Source organism: Pseudoliparis swirei, chromosome 1 (assembly GCF_029220125.1).
Source record: "Pseudoliparis swirei isolate HS2019 ecotype Mariana Trench chromosome 1, NWPU_hadal_v1, whole genome shotgun sequence".
In the NCBI taxonomy this organism is placed as follows: Eukaryota; Metazoa; Chordata; class Actinopteri; order Perciformes; family Liparidae; genus Pseudoliparis; species Pseudoliparis swirei.
The window spans coordinates 4,936,889-4,951,792 of record NC_079388.1 but is presented as its reverse complement, the minus strand read 5'-3'; the positions used below and the strand labels follow the sequence as shown (position 1 = coordinate 4,951,792).

At 47.8% G+C, this 14,904-nt stretch overlaps 1 protein-coding gene across 1 annotated transcript in view; it reads right to left on the bottom strand.

Moving 5' to 3' along the window:
* Nucleotides 1-14,199, bottom strand: part of nedd9 (neural precursor cell expressed, developmentally down-regulated 9) — a 32,447-nt gene extending 18,248 nt beyond the window's left edge. The window contains exon 1 of the mRNA XM_056414409.1: nucleotides 13,952-14,199. Coding sequence (XP_056270384.1) covers nucleotides 13,952-13,963 — 12 coding nt within the window. The 5' untranslated portion in view covers nucleotides 13,964-14,199. The remainder of the gene's footprint in view (nucleotides 1-13,951) is intronic.
* Nucleotides 14,200-14,904: the final 705 nt, after the last annotated feature.

The window sequence follows — 14,904 nt, the reverse complement described above, 5'->3', positions numbered from 1 at the left end:
TCGCACGATCACCCCCAGCCCGCCCGCCAGCAGCTGGCTGCGGCACGTTTTTCCGCTGTGACCCCCCCCCCCCACCCCGAGTTCGGCGTCGCCCAATGGGAGCGGACCTGGATGTAATAATGTGAATGCTCAATGTCTCCAAAAAGGAGTCTGAGTATATATTCGAGACATCGGGCGTCACGCCAGAACTTCTCTGACCATCAACTCCTCTGGAACGTTGGTTTGCACAGGACTCACCGAACTTTTTTAACTTGACGTTTGTGAGTTTATTCGTTGGCAGACACGGTCGCCACGTGACAAGCTGAGTTCTGATTGGGAAGTTTCACTCCCCAACATATTTTACCCAAACACAACAGCTTTGAGTCCTGCAGACAAAAAAGATAACTAGTTCAACAGCATCGCCGGCGGTGTTAGCAGAACAAACCAGTGACGGAGGTGAAACACTTCACAAGAACAGAAAAGAAAAACGAGATCAAAGCAGTGAAACGAGTTTTGAGTAATTGATCGATTTCCTGAAACAACACTGATGTAGAAATAGTCGTGCTGAAATGTCCCAAAAATAATCAAAACATGACAAGAACTAGAACAGGCACTCGGTAGAGCGCATACCTTCGCATATCACAAGATTGGGCATTGAATTATGAACATGTTGACATTAGTTGCATGCCAATTGAATAGAAATTGACCGTGCTATGGTAAAATGAAGATGTTGACCTTTTCATGACATTGACCTTGACCTTTGACCCGATCAATCCCAAAATCTAATCAAATTGTCCCCCGATAATAACCAATCATCCCACCAAATGTCATGCGATTCGGTTTAATACTTTTTGAGTTATGCTAGTAACATGCATACAAATAAATAAATAAATAAATAAATGGCGATCAAAACATAACCTTCCGCATTTTCAATGCGAAGGTAATAAACATCAAAAAATACTTTAAAGTAAATCTGATTAAAAAGCCTCAAGGCGTGTGGCGCCCGCTTTAGTCTCAGCTGCCAGACCCTGAACGCCTCACGTGAGCACGGCATCCACCGGACAGTAAAAAGGAATAAGACACCTGCCTGAAGAAAGAGTGAGCTGCCCGTGGGAGTGTCAAGTTATCAGAGAGGTTTTCCGTCTACATATTTGTTTTGCTCTGCTTGCCTGAGCTTTCAGGTGTTTATTTCCTGTTGCTGCGGCTTTGTGGTCACGTTCGTATTTCCGTCAAAGTTCCCACTTCATGTTCAGATAAGGTCATGAAGAAAGACTGAAGTCATTGCTAATATCTACTTCTGCATAAATCATGAAACACGGATCACCATCGAGGTATCAATGACACGCCTCTTAGGATTGCCGACACAATTTGGCCACGGCGAGGAATCCCAAGAGAGAAGAGAGTTGGGCCGCCTGACCTTCACGCTCACCGACTGAAGACTGAAGGTCGGGGAAGCTGCGGAGCCTCCGGCGACTCGTCGGCTTCGCCCCGCTGCGTGACCGCCGCGGCAGCAGGTGAAACCGGCGATTAAAGCGGGCGTCAGATCTCCGGCGTAAACATCGGTAAGTCATAACACGGTGACTCCGCCGCCCGCCATTGATCCTCCTACCGACACATGTGTTTGCCATTTGTCAGTGGGCAGACGGGGGTGGGGGGGGTCCCTTCTGCTCCACCCGCAGGGAGAGCTTCCAGGAAGTTATCCGCTGGAAGTCGGCGTGACGAGAGGCGTCCCGCCGCTCCCCAATGTCAATGTGCGGCGGTTCCGGCCGCGACCGTTAAATCTGAATGAGATGACCCTCGTTGGCAGAGGTCGGTGGTCAAAATGAGGTTTTATCTCCACGCGTCAGGTCTTTAATGGCTTTGCTCCTTGCTATAATTCAGACCTCGTAGCCTACAGAACAAAAAAATAACGAATTGGATTATTTAAATACTAGATAAATTATATTTCTTATTAAAGTAGACTTTCATTCAAGGTTTATTGTGATTTTTGCCGTATATATTAGCAACCAGATCCAGTGCTTCAACCATTTGTCGTGATTCAGTGCTGCAATAATTCGTCTGTTCACGACTACCCGACAAAGAAACACACGGTCGCAACTATTTCACACTACGACGCTGTTGCCGGGTAAAACAATGTGAGATATAGTCGCTTTCCTGTGTTCCTGATTTTGTTTCATCTTGAGCTGCAACAAACAAACATGATCATCTTCAACTAATTGCCGGAATAATTTTTTTGCATTTTTTACAATGAGTCGTTCAATCTATGAACAATTTTAATGAAATTAAAATCATCCCAGAGGAAGAAGTACTTCTAAACTTTTTAAAAATACATTCTTGAAATATTTTTCTCGCCGAGCTAATACATTTAACAACTAATAGTTTGGACCCGAGAGACGACGACGACGACGATGATGCGCCGGATGAGGAGCTTTTAAAAGATAAAAAGGAGGTGTAAAACTCCTGCACACATGTCATTGTATTTATTATTTCGGGGTCTCCCGGGTCACATGCTGCCCTCTGCAACATCTGGTTTCGGAGATGCTCTCACGGCCTTGTGGGCTTTTCTGTCATTAGAACCCGGCGCTCGATGCACCGCCTGAAGACCCGGCTGCCTGAGCCCCTCCACCCTCGACTCTCACACGTCTTCACCAACGAGCTTTCGTTCCCTTCCACCAGCATCTTGCGTGAACACAAGCAGCTTAAATGTGTGGAAAGTACGCGCTGGCCATCCAAAAATGTAAAATAGGAAGATTGTGTAACGTCACCGGCCTGCTGAACGGGCCCACCTTCTGCCTCTGAGTGGTGTAGGCTTCAGCCTCTGGGTGGTGTAGGCTTCAACCTCTGAGTGGTGTAGGCTTCAGCCTCTGGGTGGTGTAGGCTTCAGCCTCTGAGTGGTGTAGGCTTCAGCCTCTGGGTGGTGTAGGCTTCAACCTCTGAGTGGTGTAGGCTTCAGCCTCTGGGTGGTGTAGGCTTCAGCCTCTGAGTGGTGTATGCTTCTGTCTCTGGGTGGGGTAGGCTTCAGCCTCTGGGTGGTGTAGGCTTCAGCCTCTGAGTGGTGTATGCTTCAGCCTCTGAGTGGTGTATGCTTCTGTCTCTGGGTGGGGTAGGCTTCAGCCTCTGGGTGGTGTATGCTTCAGCCTCTGGGTGGTGTAGGCTTCAGCCTCTGGGTGGTGTAGGCTTCAGCCTCTGAGTGGTGTATGCTTCAGCCTCTGAGTGGTGTAGGCTTCAGCCTCTGGGTGGTGTAGGCTTCAGCCTCTGGGTGGTGTAGGCTTCAGCCTCTGAGTGGTGTATGCTTCAGCCTCTGGGTGGTGTAGGCTTCAGCCTCTGAGTGGTGTATGCTTCAGCCTCTGAGTGGTGTAGGCTTCAGCCTCTGGGTGGTGTAGGCTGCAGCCTCTGGGTGGTGTAGGCTTCAGCCTCTGGGTGGTGTAGGCTTCAGCCTCTGGGTGGTGTAGGCTTCAGCCTCTGGGTGGTGTAGGCTTCAGCCTCTGGGTGGTGTTGGCTTCTGCCTCTGAGTGGTGTAGGCTTCTGCCTCTGGGTGGTGTAGGCTGCAGCCTCTGGGTGGTGTAGGCTGCAGCCTCTGGGTGGTGTAGGCTTCAGCCTCTGAGTGGTGTAGGCTTCAGCCTCTGGGTGGTGTAGGCTTCAGCCTCTGGGTGGTGTAGGCTTCAGCCTCTGGGTGGTGTTGGCTTCTGCCTCTGGGTGGTGTTGGCTTCTGCCTCTGGGTGGTGTAGGCTTCAGCCTCTGGGTGGTGTAGGCTTCAGCCTCTGAGTGATGTAGGCTTCAGCCTCTGGGTGGTGTAGGCTTCAGCCTCTGAGTGGTGTATGCTTCAGCCTCTGAGTGGTGTATGCTTCAGCCTCTGAGTGGTGTAGGCTTCAGCCTCTGGGTGGTGTAGGCTTCAGCCTCTGAGTGGTGTATGCTTCAGCCTCTTGAGTGGTGTAGGCTTCAGCCTCTGGGTGGTGTAGGCTTCAGCCTCTGAGTGGTGTATGCTTCAGCCTCTGAGTGGTGTATGCTTCAGCCTCTGAGTGGTGTAGGCTTCAGCCTCTGAGTGGTGTAGGCTTCAGCCTCTGAGTGGTGTAGTCTTCAGCCTCTGAGTGGTGTAGTCTTCTGCCTCTGGGTGGTGTAGGCTTCAGCCTCTGGGTGGTGTTGGCTTCAGCCTCTGAGTGGTGTAGGCTTCAGCCTCTGAGTGGTGTAGGCTTCAGCCTCTGGGTGGTGTTGGCTTCTGCCTCTGGGTGGTGTAGGCTTCAGCCTCTGGGTGGTGTTGGCTTCAGCCTCTGGGTGGTGTTGGCTTCAGCCTCTGGGTGGTGTAGGCTTCTGCCTCTGGGTGGTGTAGGCTTCTGCCTCTGGGTGGTGTAGGCTTCAGCCTCTGGGTGTAGGCTTCAGCCTCTGGGTGGTGTTGGCTTCTGCCTCTGGGTGGTGTAGGCTTCAGCCTCTGGGTGGTGTTGGCTTCTGCCTCTGGGTGGTGTAGGCTTCAGCCTATGAGTGGTGTAGGCTTCTGCCTCTGGGTGCAGGTGGCTACTGCCTCTGGGTGGTGTAGGCTTCAGCCTCTGGGTGGTGTAGGCTCAGCCTCTGGGTGCTGGCTTCTGCCTCTGGGTGGTGTAGGCTTCAGCCTCTGAGTGATGTAGGCTTCTGCCTCTGGGTTCCTATGAGGGTGGTGTTGGCTTCAGCCTCTGAGTGGTGTAGGCTTCAGCCTCTGGGTGGTGTAGGCTTCTGCCTCTGGGTGGTGTAGGCTTCAGCCTCTGGGTGGTGTAGGCTTCAGCCTCTGGGTGGTGTAGGCTTCAGCCTCTGAGTGATGTAGGCTTCAGCCTCTGGGTGGTGTAGGCTTCAGCCTCTGAGTGGTGTAGGCTTCAGCCTCTGGGTGGTGTAGGCTTCAGCCTCTGGGTGGTGTTGGCTTCTGCCTCTGGGTGGTGTAGGCTTCAGCCTCTGGGTGGTGTTGGTGCTTCAGCCTCTGAGTGGTGTAGGCTTCAGCCTCTGGGTGGTGTAGGCTGCAGCCTCTTGGGGGTACACGTCAGTCAAATAATAATAATGACGGTGGCTTTATACAAGCACACAAATACAAGAATTTCCCCGGCTACCGCAACCAAAAAGACGACCAGCACCACCAGCACCACCTACCAGAGCTGAGCGTCCCCACATCAAGAGACTGGGACGTTCTCCACCCAAACAAACACAACCTTCTCCCGAAAAAGAAAAGAAGCGGTATGCTCCGACTGCGGCGCGTACCGACCGTGACGCGCACGTCCCCGGGTCGGTTCCGCCGAAACCGGGACGAACCGGCACGCTCATTTGGCCTCATTTCACATGGTTAAATATAGAAAATAATTATAGTAATGACGGTAATGAGGACCTGATGACTTTTTACGAGCCGTTCCTCAGAGTGCGGGTGAGAGCCAGTTCAAATAAATGGGCCGTGTGAAGGGCCCCGGGTAGGAAAGGGCTCATGGGAAGCGGTTCAGAGCTCAGGGCACATGGTAATTTCTTCATTTGGAGAGATTTCAGGAAGGTTGACCCTCTGATTACAGCGCGAGCCGGTGGGCCGTGGATTAACGGAATTACACAGCCGGCTCGGGGAAACTTCTCTTTAGAAAGAGCCCCGCGGAAAATGTCGCAACTTAAAGGAGCTTGTTTTTGTTTTTTTCAGCCGGGGAGACGCGATCCGACTCCCGCGCGGCCGCCACACGACGACTCGAATGATTGATGCATCTTACGCTAGTGGCTGTAAATCAATAGTTTGACGCAGTTACCCGGATAGAGTTTGGACTAAAAATAAACCAGATCGATAGCCTATGCCATCTCATGTGGCCTCCATCACGGCCATTGATTAGAACAAAAGGCATTTGCACATTTGTTTTGTTTCTTTTCCAAAAAGCTTAAAAGCTGAATTGTGCACAGCACTCCAGGCCGATTGAAACCTTCTATTCCTTCTGCATAGAAGACTATTGTATCCCCCGTTTAAATATGACACCCACCCCTTCCCCTCGCCTCCCATTTGTGATTCAGCAGCCTGAAACATCTCCAACTAAAACGGACACTCGGTAGAGCTCATACCTTCGCATATCACAAGATTGGGCATTGAATTATGAACATTTTGGCATTAGTTGCATGCCAATTGGATAAAAATTGACCGCGCTATGGTAAAAAGAAGATGTTGACCTTTTCATGACCTTGACTTTGACCTTTGACCCGATCGATCCCAAATTCTAATCAAATGGTCCCCGGATAATAACCAATCATCCCACCAAATTTCATGCGATTCGGTTTAATACTTTTTGACTCATGCGAATAACACGCATACAAATACACGGCGATCAAAACATAACCTTCCGCATTTTCAATGCGAAGGCAAACAGCGACATGGCGACTTGTCTCTGCGACAGGAAGTGTGATGTGTGATGCGCCGGGTCGCGTCTAACCGCACTGCGAGCTGCATTGAACCACCGATGCTCACACACACATCTCCGTCTGAGGGCTGAGGCGATTGTTTAGTCAGTGGATGTGCGTGACTGACACGGTGTCATCATATTGGTGGAGTTTCCCTGGAAGCAAAACAGAATGAAGCGTGTTACGCCTTGTAGGGCAGCTTGTGTGGAGGTTATCAGAAATATCTTTTTATGAAAGGCCCGGTAGAGACTCCTCGCTAAACGATGACTTGTAACACTGTAGCTCTGGAGCTAGCGGCTAACACGCGAGCCAGCAGCTCTCGCGCTAATCAGTCACGATAACTGTCCGAGGTCTTTTATATTTTTCCTCACGTGTGCACCTAAGTAATCCCTGACATTATGTTCTCAGAATTGTGATTTATTTAATTCATAAGTAGTCGCTGAAGACTTGAAAAACAAGCCCTCGAGCTCGCGCCTCGCTGCTACAACTTCACAGTTTGAGTTGTATTGGGACCACAAACCCGACTCACGACTATCTTAGAACTATTCCCCCTTTTGTGCAGCCTTTTAGTTAATAATACACAACTCACACTGTATTTTGGACTCTGCGTTGGTACCGTCAATGTAGACGAGCTATATGCAACATATTTGCTAATAAACTTCAACGGTGATATATAATATAATATATACATATTATATATATACATATTATATATACATATATTATATATTTACATATATATTATATATATACACATATATATTATATATATATATATATATGTATGGATTGTATGAGCTTGTTTTGTTGCTGTCAGTTATTCCTCAAGGATGAGGAATTTAACATATTAGCTTGTTAGCATGTTGTTATCGTGTTGGAGTATTTCTACTACAGCTTAAACTATTAGTCGCTTCATTGAGTTGAGTTGAGTTTATTTGAGTTGAGTTGAGTTTATTTCGACCAGCAAAATATACAACCATCAGTAATAAACAAAAGATAGTGGCTGACCGAAAGTGTCAAGGCTGAAGCTCTCTAGCTTATAAATGCCCTAAGCTATGATTGCTTAAAAAAACGTATTCCAAAGAACCATATGTATATGTATATATATATATAAATATACACTACCGTTCAAAAGTTTGGGGTCACTTAGAAATGTCTTTTTTTTCAAAGAAAAGCACTGTTTTTTCAATAAAGATAACATTAATCAAAAATACACACTATACATTGTTAATGTGGTAAATGACTATTCTAGGTGGAAACGTCTGGTTTCTAATGAAATATCTCCAGAGGTGTATAGAGGCCCATTTCCATCAACTATCACTCCAGTGTTCTAATGGTACATTGTGTTTGCTAATCGCCTTAGAAGACTAATGTCTGATTAGAAAACCCTTGTGCAATTATGTTAGCACAGCTGAAAACAGTTATGCTGGTGATATAAGCTATACAACTGGCCTTCCTTTGAGCTTGAAGTCTGAAGAACAAAATTAATACTTCAAATATTAATCATTATTTCTAACCTTGTCAATGTCTTGACTATATTTTCTATTCAATTTTCAATTCATTTGATAAATAAAAGTGAGTTTTCATGGACGACACAAAATTGTCTGGATGACCCCAAACTTTTGAACGGTAGTGTATGTTCAAAAAACACACAAAAAACTAAAACAAAATTCATTCATTCATTTGTCATTTGACAGAAATTGAATAAAGAACTATGTTTGATGATTTTTTGCAAGTTCCAGCTTATCGAAAGTCGAGCACTCGGAATTTCGCAATCTGAGATCCATCGTTCTTAAGTTACCTAAATGTCTGCCAATCTGACGGTGAAGTGTGGCAACCTCATCCCGTTGCCGCCGTAATAACCGCGACGCAACACCACCTTTGTGAAGAAGCCACAGGATCCGATTTGAGAAGATGTGGTGGTTTAAAAATGACTCTTCACCTCCTCACTCTGTCCAGTCCCGATATCCCATTTCTATTTCTTTACCGTCACATGAACTGCTCGACGTGGCGCCCGCCTCCTCCGCCTGCAGCACTTCCTGCCTCCTGCAGGACACCAAAGTGATCCCGGCTGCCGGAGCCCTCGTCTCTTCGACACAACCTACAATTAGACGCGAAAGCCCCGCTGGAGACGTTCCCTCTGGAGAGCGTATCGAGTTCTTCTCGCTGGAGAAACACATCGTGCAACTCTGACCGTTCGTATTCTGCCGAATCATTCCGGGGAAACGGTCCTTCATTTTTAAAGAGTTGGCTCATTTCAAGGAGCCGTGAAAGCTGTGAATCTCTGAAGGAACTCTGGGCTCTTGTTTGCTTGGGAACGCCGACCTCTGACCTACAAAAAGACACTTTACTGCATCTACAGCAACACACACACACACACAAAACAGTGCGGTTGGTATTCATGGGGCCTCAGACAAGAGGCACTCCGGCGTTTGCAGAGAGGCGGATTATTTCCAAGCTCGGCATTGATGCCAAACGAGGGTACGCGAATGCATCGCGGTAACCCCCGGAGACGAGGGCTAATCCCTCCGGGGGGGGGGCAATCGCCGAGATGCGAAATACGTCTGGTAGTATCTCTGCAGGGCCACATTGAGTGGTTTTTACATACAGGAATAGCCAATGGGATGGAGATTCACTCCAGTGTCTCCTCGATTTCACGCCGCGGCAAAGATGTCCCAGACACAAAGAGACCACCTTCCCCCCGCGAGGCGGGAAGGCCGTCAAGATGAAGGTCCTTTTGTTTACTGCTCACCATTTTGAGCAGCGCAGTGCTTTTGGTGATGTGTTTCTTACATTCAGGGTTCTTACACATTTTGACCGATGGATTTCCAGGACTTTAAACCAAATGTCCATGACCAAACTGAAATCTCGGTATAAACATGAAAACTGTAGAACATTTTGCGTATTGAGAGCGTACGCCGGCTTATATTTTGAGCGTCTTTCTTTAAAAAATGTTAATTATTTCAAATTCGGCGTGAATGAACACGTGATTATAACACATTTCCATGACTTTTCCAAAACTTTTATGATTTAAGTTTTTTCCATGACTTTTCCAGGCCTGGAAATGACCATTTTAAAATTCCATGACTTCTCCAGGTTTTCCATGACCGTACGAACCCTGTACATTTTGTATGCTATTCATTGATCCGTCAAAGGTTGGCAGTGATTGCTCATCTTTATTACACATTTATTTGATCAGTATTTGTATAAATCGTTTTAATTGGGGGGAAATGCCCATGACAAACCTCTCAGAGCCCAAGGACCCAAAATCTTGTATGGTCTGACCCAGAAGACCGAGAGGATATTCAGAAGTATTGCTCATAAAATGACTTAATCGAGTATTAAATAAGTTGCCAGCCCTAGTGTTCATTTATTGAGGGATGTAAAGGGTCAATATCCTGAGTAATCAACATTAACGTTGTATCGGCTTCTGTTTGTTGTGCAGCGACCACACAGATGCAACAGAGCAGGATCAGATGCTCACTCGTCCACCAAGCCAAACCACATCACCAAACTACAGCTGGAGTCAGAGAGCGGGAACACATTATCATTCTCCGCGAAAAGGAGTCAAACAAAATAAAAGGTTCAGACTGAACCCTATTTCAAGAATCTGCTTCGATGCATAAACAGAGTGAATTTCAGGAAGCGGTGAAACACATGCCCGATATAGTTTCCCAGAGCCCAAATGTGCTCGTTTGATCCAACCAATGGTGACGAGTCCAACAAGAATCAGTTTAATTTCTTATGTGACAAAGAAAACAGTTAACTCTGCACCCGAGGAGCTGAACCGGAGAGGAACGACGCACCGCGTTCCACACTCTTTCTTCTGCATCTCGGAGAGATGTCCCTGCAAAAATAGCTAGCATTCCTTGACGGGGGAGGGAAGGAAGGAAGAAAGGAAGGAAGGAAGGGGAGGTGTGTGTGGGGGGGGAGAGAACGATTTCCGCCAAAGGTCAGGCATGGGAATGATTATATTGTGGCTGATGTCGCGTCGTCTTTCTCTCTCTCTCTGCGGCAGAAGTGAGCACACAATGCAGTCTGTCTCTCCGCTCTGAGCGTTTTCAAATGTTAATGACTAGCTCTCAGGGGGAGAGGGGGGGGGGGGGGGCACTCTTCACTCTTCGCTCCGGCTGGGGGAGAAAACTTGAAGACAAAAATGGAGCGAAAAAAGAAAGAAAATAACCGACGTCAAAGTGTGATTTCAAGCGGCGGCGGGTTTGGCAAACCCCGTCCCCGCGTTGAGACGCAGGGCTTGTGGATCAGGAGCCATTTCACATTCAGCATGCAACGATTTCTCCAAAAAAGGAGCGTCTCGCCTGGGCTTCTCCTCACGCCCCCCCCCCCACCACCACCACCCCGAGAACACGAGTGGCTCCTTCTGCCCGGAGACGAGACCGCGAGCGCCCCGCCGATGCCAGACTCGTTAACAGCACGAGGGCCACCTTGAAACAATCATGTGCATCTTCCCAACAACATTCCCACGCACCATCGCCCGGAATGCTCCGGTTCTCACGGGGCGCTCCTTGACCTCCAGGGCCCCCCGGGGTCCAGCCCCAACCCCCACCAGCCAATACACCCAACTCTGTTTGCCCTCTCGTCTCCCCCCACACAACTTCCTCTTTCTTTCATTTCCTGCAGGCCCTTTCAGCACCGCATCGCAGATCCTCCTCCTCCTCCTCCTCCTCCTCCAGCCCTTGCTGCTTTTTGGATCAGTGCCTGGAACCTGAACCCATGAAAAAGAAACACGAAAGAAAACACACACACACACACACACAGACACACACACACACACTATGGGTTCACCTAATCACTCCTCACTGGTTGTGAAGCTATTCCTGCAACAGTTACGTCAGGCCAAAGGAATGACTGTCGGTTGTGGAAGTCTTTGGGTGAGAATGTTTTTTTTCTTTGTTTTATTGTCATATTTCCACAGAAAGTTGTGTTGTAAAGTATTAAAGGAACATTTCGACGCGTTGTCTTTCTTGTGTTGAGTCAGATGTGTAAAAGTCTTACATCTAAAGCCGGGGGGACAGTTAGCTTAGCATATAGCCTGGAAACTGCCAACAGCACCTTTAAATCTCACTAATTTGCATGTTCATGTTTATTCAAGCAAAACTAAAAGCAACAAGTTGTGGTTTTGCGGTGAGTTCAAAGAACTTTTTACTCTCTCGGCTCCGCTTAGCTTCCTGGCTGCGAGCTGCCGCCTTATATTTAACGGACAAACCTTAAAGAAAACCCAACAAATTACTATATTTTTAAACATTTCGACCCTCTGGGAGGGATAGCCGTTTACAGTCTTTAAGCTAAGCTACTTGCCTCCGGTTGCACACCTCCCGCACAGACAACAGAGCGACATCAATCAGACGTGAGCCGCCACATCGCCGGCAGTAGACGCCGTTGACGTGTGGCGCCGACGCCGGTTACCGGAGTGACGTCGTTTTAAAAAAAGCACAAAGAGCGACCGGCGTCTCTTTATTTTCAGGGTCAAACCAAAACATATAAATCGGGTGTTGCTGGGAGGAGTTCAAGCTGATCATCAGGTGTCGGTCTGTCGCGTTTTGTGTCGCCTGCTCGTCAAATCGACTTGAAAATAAACCCATTTCCCCCCAAAATGCTGAACTATACCGTTAAACCTCTGGGCCTCGCGGCGCTGTAAGAGATCCGCCTGTGTGCCAACACATGGGGGGGGGGAATACGCATTAGGTGACCTGTGTAAGACAAGCCTTCTCATTCACACCTGAACACGAGTTGGAATCTAGGAGGGAGGGAGCGAGTGTCGGGGGGGTTCGTTAAAAGCTTCTGTTGAAACATTACCGCTCTGTGAGGGGAGAGAGGTGCTTAATATAGCTGTGAATAATTCATCAGATGGAGGTGGGGGGGGGGGCACACGAGGTGAACTCTGACACTGTTTAAACAGAATGTAACCCCCCCCCCCCCTCTGGCTGTGTTGCATAAGGCAGATATGTTTATCATAAGCAAAGAGCACTCTGCCTGGGGTTTCTACGCGGCCCCTCATCTCGCCCCGAGGCAAACAAAAGAGCGACAGACACAGACTTTCACGTCAGAGACGTAAACTGTGATTACAGGGACTCGCCCCCCCAACCCCTTGACCGCTCCTGGCTCTGTGAACCGTGTGCTTCACCGTGGACAATGACTCAGTTCGGACCGTGCCGCACACAAACACACACACACCCTCCAATCACACACAACCGCACCTTGCCAAAGGGTGACACGAGGGCCCGGTGGACGCCGACATAAAAGAGGGAGGTCGACTGTGTCGAGTCCAACGTCTGAAGCGAAGCACTTCACGCTTCAGCAAACAGCCACGGCCCTGAAACCCGACCACCTCTGAATCACGCAAACACTTCTCTCCCAAATATGGCGAGGCGGACTTCAGACTCGAGCGTAGGCGAGACGACGGCGCCGCAGCAGGACGAGGCGCCGAGTCTCCCTCCCGATGGCCGGCGTTTCACAAATGAGTCTAAAAAAGTGAAAGAGATTTTCTCCACGACCAACAATCCAAATCTCCGTGACCGACGCCGATGGACGGTCACGTGCCGGAGGGAAGACCGCATCTGAGAGATTCGGTCTTAGTTTTATCCAAGATAGTATCGTCACATGATCTCAGCCAGAAGTGGAAAGCATGACAACACAGTTCATGGTACGAACCAGCGGCGTCTTGTAATTATATTAGATTACGCTGACACGACTTCATCGACGTCATCGTGATGCAACGCTCGGAATAAGACGCCCCGGGGGAGGACGAATAAGAAATCACAGAATATCGAGAGCGGGGAGAGATTACCCAATCGATCGCCGACGGAAACAGACGACGCGATCGTTTCAACTTCCTCCCTTCGGCGTCTCTCGGCTTTTAACGTTTGAAAAATCTCTTATTTTTTCTTCGTACACCTCAAGAACACGGAGAGCTGATTACTGAATCGAAAAACAGCTCGGTTATCGGGTGACACCAATTGTTTAAGCCCCCCCCCCCCCCCTTTGAATGTCAAGGACATGAAGACTTGACCCACATCACCGGCCCGGCCTCGTAAGAACAATAATGTCTTCACAAAGTAAAACTCGGTGGTGAGTCTCAGACGTGAAGTGGTTTACAGTCAGCAGCGGGGACTCTGGAGGCAGAATGTGGAGCAACCTATTTCTACTTTTCTAAAAAAAGGAGGGGGGGGGGTGAACTCTTATTTACGCCCCTGTAATAAAGCTAGCCCCAGGCAGATGATGACATGCACACGCCGAGGAGCCGCACACATTGACAGGGATCAGTGACAGCATCCGTTACTCCTTTTCTCTTTTCTTTTTTTTTTACAACCAAAATCGATTTCCGATACAAACCCGGATGTACCCATTTAAAGAAATTTTTTTTTTTTTTTTTTTGATTGACCGACATGAAACCAAAAAGCGGAGACGTTTCGCAGTCGTCGCCACGCAGAACAAACACTCTCAGCTGAAAGATATTTTACATGTTTTCCCCCTCAGCATACGTTATTACGAGTGAGAGATAGAGAGAGGAAGAGAGATAGAGAGACAGAGAGAGAGAGAGAGACAGACAGAGAGACATTAGCGACCCCCTATCACTTACTTTGTATTTCATGTTGTCGCTCTTCTCTGTGACTCCGGGCAAAGTGAGTAGGAATATCCGCTTTATGGCGTTAAGAGCGCGCGCATCTGACTAACGGCTTGTCGCGCGCGGTTAATAAGCCATCCGGAGCTTCGTGGACGGAGAAGCACGCGCGTAGGAATCTGTCGGAATCCGCTCCGCCGCTCTCGACTCGTCTCGCGCAGATCGCTCCTCACTACACTGAAGGGTCAGAGCAGCTCATTTACATCAAACGCCGCTGATTGGAGGAAAACGATATTGGCCCCGCCCCCTCGCTCTCCCCGCCCCTACCCGCGCGAACTGCTCTGTTACTAATGTGCCGTTATTAGATAGATAGATAGATGGATGGATGGATGGATGGATGGATGGATGGATGGATAGATCTATAAATATCTATATATATATATCTATATATATATATAAATAGATAGATAGATGGATGGATGGATGGATAGAGATGGATATATATATATATATATATATATATATATATATATATATATATATATATATATAGATAGATAGATAGATAGATAGATAGATAGATAGATGGATGGATGGATGGATGGATGGATGGATAGATAGATAGATAGATAGATAGGCAGACAGACAGACAGACAGACGGATAGAAACAAAATGATTGGGCTATATGATACATTTCACAACAGTAAGGCTGAATTCCTGTAAAATAGTTATACTTTCATCGCTGGTAGGTAATTAAACAAATACAAATTTGTATTGTGTAATAGTTTAAAAACGTGAATACTGTGGGGAAAATCATGCTCTACTTTAATTGTTATAAAACAAGTGCCAAATTAGCTGTTGGGTGTTTGTATTGAACATGTATCCGTGCAATCCGTTGGTACTGAAACATTAAAAGTGGGTTAATTGCTATAAATTCTTCAGCTGTAATGCACAGAGCAAAACATGTATCT